Source organism: Zerene cesonia, chromosome 19, assembly GCF_012273895.1.
Source record: "Zerene cesonia ecotype Mississippi chromosome 19, Zerene_cesonia_1.1, whole genome shotgun sequence".
NCBI classification, from domain to species: Eukaryota; Metazoa; Arthropoda; class Insecta; order Lepidoptera; family Pieridae; genus Zerene; species Zerene cesonia.
This window is the reverse complement of record NC_052120.1, coordinates 7,149,946-7,155,183: the sequence shown is the minus strand read 5'-3', so window position 1 is coordinate 7,155,183 and position 5,238 is coordinate 7,149,946. Positions and strand designations below refer to the sequence as shown.

The following is a 5,238-nucleotide window of genomic DNA, read 5'->3' as shown; positions in this document are numbered from 1 at the left end:
AAAGAGAGGTATACGTACAAACACACTCGACTGGCTGGCGTTTATGGTCCATTAATTCATATTTTAATATCATCAAATAATATGAGAGAATTAATTTTCCTTTACACTGAAAATCAATTTAATCGAATAATTTGGTGAAATATTTCAAATAATTGTTTCAGCTGCTAGCGTTGCTTTGTTATGATATATAGATGGAAACACTTTTTTGGCAAAACTTTGCGGATATTTTGATCAATTAATTTTTTCTGATTTGATGTTAACTTGTATTGCAAAAAAGTTTTAGATTTTTTATTAATTTTTTACCATCAATGAACGACAAAGCCAGCCAGTCTTCCAATCAAACCGTGCCAAATGACAAGGATGATGATGATGATGGTGCAGTGATGCGGATGATAGTGATGATGAGGCCTTCACTAACGGACAAACAGTCCTCTATAAATTTCTTTTAAGAATCTACACTTAATAAGGGCAATGCACACTGTTTAAACGTAGACCGGGCAAAGATTTAGTCTACTTCCCTTAGGCTTCGTTTGTTGCAAAGATATTACAAAATGTACGTAGAAAATATTAGCATTCGTGGTCCATACGAGTTGATGTCGCTACGCATAAACACGTGTGCATCCGTCCCGTTGTGATAAATTTACAAAAGATAAATGGCAGTTTTGATTTTAGAAGAATGCAAAAATTTTCACCTATAAAAATCGTCAAGTCTTCATAGAATTATTGCCTACGGTGCGAACGACGGTTCACATTTCACTATCATTGTAAACAGTAAGCGCCTACCTATCCGCACCACTTTATCTATCACTAACACACGTCTACTTCTATAAAATTTATCACTTTTAATCACTTTGCGAGTAAGTATCAAATGTATCAAAAACTTATCTAAAATTTTTATCTTTAAACGTTAATGAGTAAATGGGCATCGCTTCAACGCTACACGTCGAAGTGCTATACTTACAAACAAATAGACATTCATGATAATTATAAGAAAATCTTAATCTAAACTAAGATAGATAGACGTAGCAAAATTTTAATATAACAAAAAGGACAACTTTGAAGGTAACTTCGGTGATGAGCGGCAATCTTACCCTTATATCTGACCCAAACATCGAGACTCGTTTTTTTTTTGTTGATATGGCACGATTCCAAATAAATACTTTTTAATATTTTATCATCCGCTAATCACTGAAGCTATTCACATAAACCAAAACAATTGTTCGATACAATAAACCTTAGAGTAATCGTAATACATATCCACAAGCTAATCATATTATTGGTGACACAGCAATCACTTATAATTAAAACCCCTACCGATAATTAAGTGAAAAAGAATAAATGAAATTGTTAAGAAAATAACCTAACTGGCATTTTCGAGATGTCCCTCGGGTGAAAGTGCCATTTTGGTGGGAGAAAATAAAGATTGCAATAAACCTACGAAAATATTGTATAACACTTAAGTTAAAGTTTAAAATTTTGCTAAAATAAAACATAACTAATAAACTAAATTGAACTAAATAACACACCACTCGAACTGGAACACCTATCAAATAGGGTCACCGTATCAGTATCACTGAAATCGAAGAATCAATAATTTAAACAAAAAAATCCCTTTAGGTCCTTCACAAGGAACAGATATAGCCGATCCGAGACTAAACCGAAAACAAAAAAAAATGCAATTTCTGGTGTCACAATATTCAGCAGTAAATATTATTTTTCGATAAAAATCAACATCTATCTATTTTAATCAACAAAGTACAGAATAAAATTAAAATAAAATCAATAGTACGATCTAAACCGACACATAAAATTACTTTCAATAATACCAACTTAATTTAACAAAAATTATTCCTAGGGCCTCCGCGGAGGCCGCAATGTCCATGTCGTCACACCGTTCACTTTACGCGATCTGGTTCAGGTAGTCGATGAAGTCGTTGGAGAAGAGCTGCAGATTGGGCTGCGCAAGCTGCGCGGGCTGCGCGGGCCGCTCGACGGGCTTCGGGCGCAGCGCAGCCAGGTAGCGCTCAGCCAGCGACTCGCCAAAGCTCATCGCCAGGGTCTCCGGGCTGAGCCCCAGTAGGGACAGCGACTCTGTAATGCTGGCCAGGCTCGGCGTGAACTTCTCCTCGGGCGGCTCGGGTGCGCGGGCCATGCTCGTGTTGACGACGGGCCGCAGCGCGGGCGGCGAGGCGCGGCGCGGCGGCGAGGGCGCGAGGCCCCATGGGTCCGGGGGGGTGCCGGGGGAGGGCCCCGGCACCGCCGTTTGTTATGGCCACTGCTGGAACAGCGGGAAGGCCCGTTTCGTGAAGCAGTACGTGAGCGGCTTGACGAAGTGCGTGTCGACGACGCGGCAGTGCGGGCACGTCACCGGGTGCGAGTAGTCGGAGTAGTTCAGCCGCTGGTGCGGGTGCAGCAGTGGCTTGTAGCAGTTGTTGCACTGTTAAAATAAAACATCCTTTATAGCTATATATTTGGCACTCGTTGAAGCGGAAATAAAATTAGTTTCGGTGTGAATTCTTGTTAACTTTTTGCATCTTTTTGATTTATAACCCCTTATTGATTAATAAACTTCAACATTTTATTTTTTCATAATGACAATATCCTAAACACAATGTCATATGACTATGAAATATCAATCAATCATACATCTATAGAAATGAAACTGTACTAGCTACTTGTCTATAGTAAAACACAATAAAAATATAACAAAAGCGGAGAATAGGAAATAAAGACTTGGCTTTGTTAAATTATAAAATACTACCTTTTGCAAGGTGCGCTTTGTGCAATGAATTGCAGCTTCAATCCTATTCGAATTCGCCGTCTTTTGCAGATATGAGTTTTCTAACATGATTCAAAGAACATATTGTATTTTTCGTACGAGAAAGTTCTCTTTATAGAAAATGTGTTAGCAATATTTTAAGCGACATGTAACTATCAGCAGAACTCGTTACTCAATTTTACTGTCTGAATGGCGCTTCAAACAAATGAATAAAAGTACATTTCCAAATCATGTTATATTAAATAATCGATCTGGTACACTTATAATCACTTAAATCTAACCTTCAATCGTTCAGCGCAACACGGGGTGGCCATGAAGATGTCGTAAGAGTACATAGTGCCCAGTACCAAGGACGACCCGTCCCACTTCTGACCACAGAACCGGCAGCGGATGGTGCGCTCTGGGTCGCACCGCTCCAAACACCCCATGCACACGCAGGTTAGATACTGCGTGCGACCTTCCACTTTCACCTGTGGGAATAAGACTCAATGTTATTTGAAGGCGTGGTCGACACTTTTTGCAGATACTTTTGGGAAATTGCTGTTATTTGAGAAACGTCGTATGATTTAACATTGCATTTTATAACTAAAATCAATTTGAGTTTAAATTAGTTTCAAGTACTTATTTCATCCTAATTGTAAACATTTCAAATGTGTATTTTCTAAGAGTTACTATTAAAAATATATTGTAATTCGTATCTTGGTAATTAAGATACATCCGCCATTTTGCAATTACAGCAAATTCATTAATAGTCCCTTGCAGCAAAACATACGTATGTACACAGGAAAGCGTACGACCTCTAACCTAGGGGAATAGACTGCTTTTTCAAAGCACGTAAGCAAGGACCAATAAGCTGTAACGATGAATATCACAGATATATTCCAATGTACAATTTTATTATGGATACAGGCGCGTTAGCTTATGTCGGAAAATTATTTTTGGTTTATTATTGTTAAAGTACGCACTGTACCCTGTACACACTAGGGACTATACTTTTTGGGAATTCGGTTAATAAAACATGACAATATAGGTATATAAATAAAAATGTTGCCAAGCTTTGACACTCGAGAACGCTCTCGGATCTGTTTGGCTAACTTCTATAAAATTTTTGTTAAGGTAGAAAGAAACATAAACGTACGACGCGTGAAGAGGGACCGCTGGTTATAAATATAGATAAAGTTGTCAATTATAAAATTATGGGCATTATTCGTCTCAGCGTGGAATTCGTAATAAGAATTGCATTTCTCGCTTTCCATACATAGATTCGTTACATTAAGGGGGATAATCCATTGAAATATGTCACCTGTGCAAGGGTTAGTCCGAATGGATGCGAGGGGGAATGCTAATTCCATCTCCAAACAAACATAAGTATCCGTGAGCTCACGTTCTTGTAATTCGCTGAATAAACAACGCCGAGCCGAGAAGTTCGTCGCATGGATTGCGACGGGGGACGCTATTTTGTAGACTTGAACAAACTTTGCCACGTCTTATTTAACTTTGAGAAATTTACTTTCCTGCGAGGCTCGCCAATTTAAAACGCGTTTTGTTCCCCCCATGTTTAATTAACGAGTGTATCATTGATATACTATCCATGTTGTCTATGGGAGATGAAATAGCATTGAATAAGAGGAAATGCGTGGATAAGTTGTATATTTAATTAAACATGTAGCTTTGATGAATGATTTAACAACAGTTTTGTAAACACGGGATGGTTTTATGGAAATCCAATTTACAGTAAATATTTCAGATTGTTTTGAAATTCTAAGCGTATTTCCGTAGGACCATGATAGCATGTCAAAAATATAATTTACAACACGTGGCCTCTCGTGCTCCTAAAACTATCAGATCTGTTCAAAAAATTTTCAAATTGATCCGTTCTAAGGTTTCCCTGATTTTTGAAAATTCTTTAAGGTTAGCTGAAAAGTTTGTATAACACAAGTGTGGTCCTACCTCAACAGCGCTGCTAGTGTGTTGGCGTGGGCTAAGGAAGAAAGTCCCGTCGACCAGAGGATACCGGTCGAACACGTGAAGGGTCTCTTTGCATAAAGCGCAGGACACCCTCGGCTTGTGCTGACCAGCCAGTGTGGAAAGGATGAAGAGCCTGGTGTCATCGTTACCATGGTTACCCTCGTCTTCGATCTGCAACAACAATACTTGACTTAGCTTCTTGTGTATCAAATGGATTTATACTAATTATTTGGATACAAGCGTAATAAAAATAGTTTTAAAAAACTAAAAAACACGCTTTTAAAGCACGTCAAACTAAAAACTATAAAATAATTTTTAATATAAGCTGAAAACAATAATGAACGAAAAATACTAATATTGTTGTGAATAATTTTTAATATAAACTGAAAATAATAATGACAACAAAGCGCCCTACGTTTTTTCACAACAATACTAGTATTTTTCATTCATTATTATTTTCAGTTTATATTAAAAATTATTCACAACAATAT

General features: G+C 37.7%; 1 protein-coding gene across 1 annotated transcript in view; it reads right to left on the bottom strand.

Moving 5' to 3' along the window:
* Window positions 1–433: 433 nt before the first annotated feature.
* Window positions 434–5,238, bottom strand: part of LOC119834546 (headcase protein) — a 45,967-nt gene continuing 41,162 nt past the window's right edge. Inside the window, exons 3-5 of the mRNA XM_038358937.1 lie at window positions 4,730–4,918; window positions 3,061–3,249; window positions 434–2,437 (exon numbers count right to left, since the gene is read on the bottom strand). Coding sequence (XP_038214865.1) covers window positions 2,267–2,437; window positions 3,061–3,249; window positions 4,730–4,918 — 549 coding nt within the window. The 3' untranslated portion in view covers window positions 434–2,266. The remainder of the gene's footprint in view (window positions 2,438–3,060; window positions 3,250–4,729; window positions 4,919–5,238) is intronic.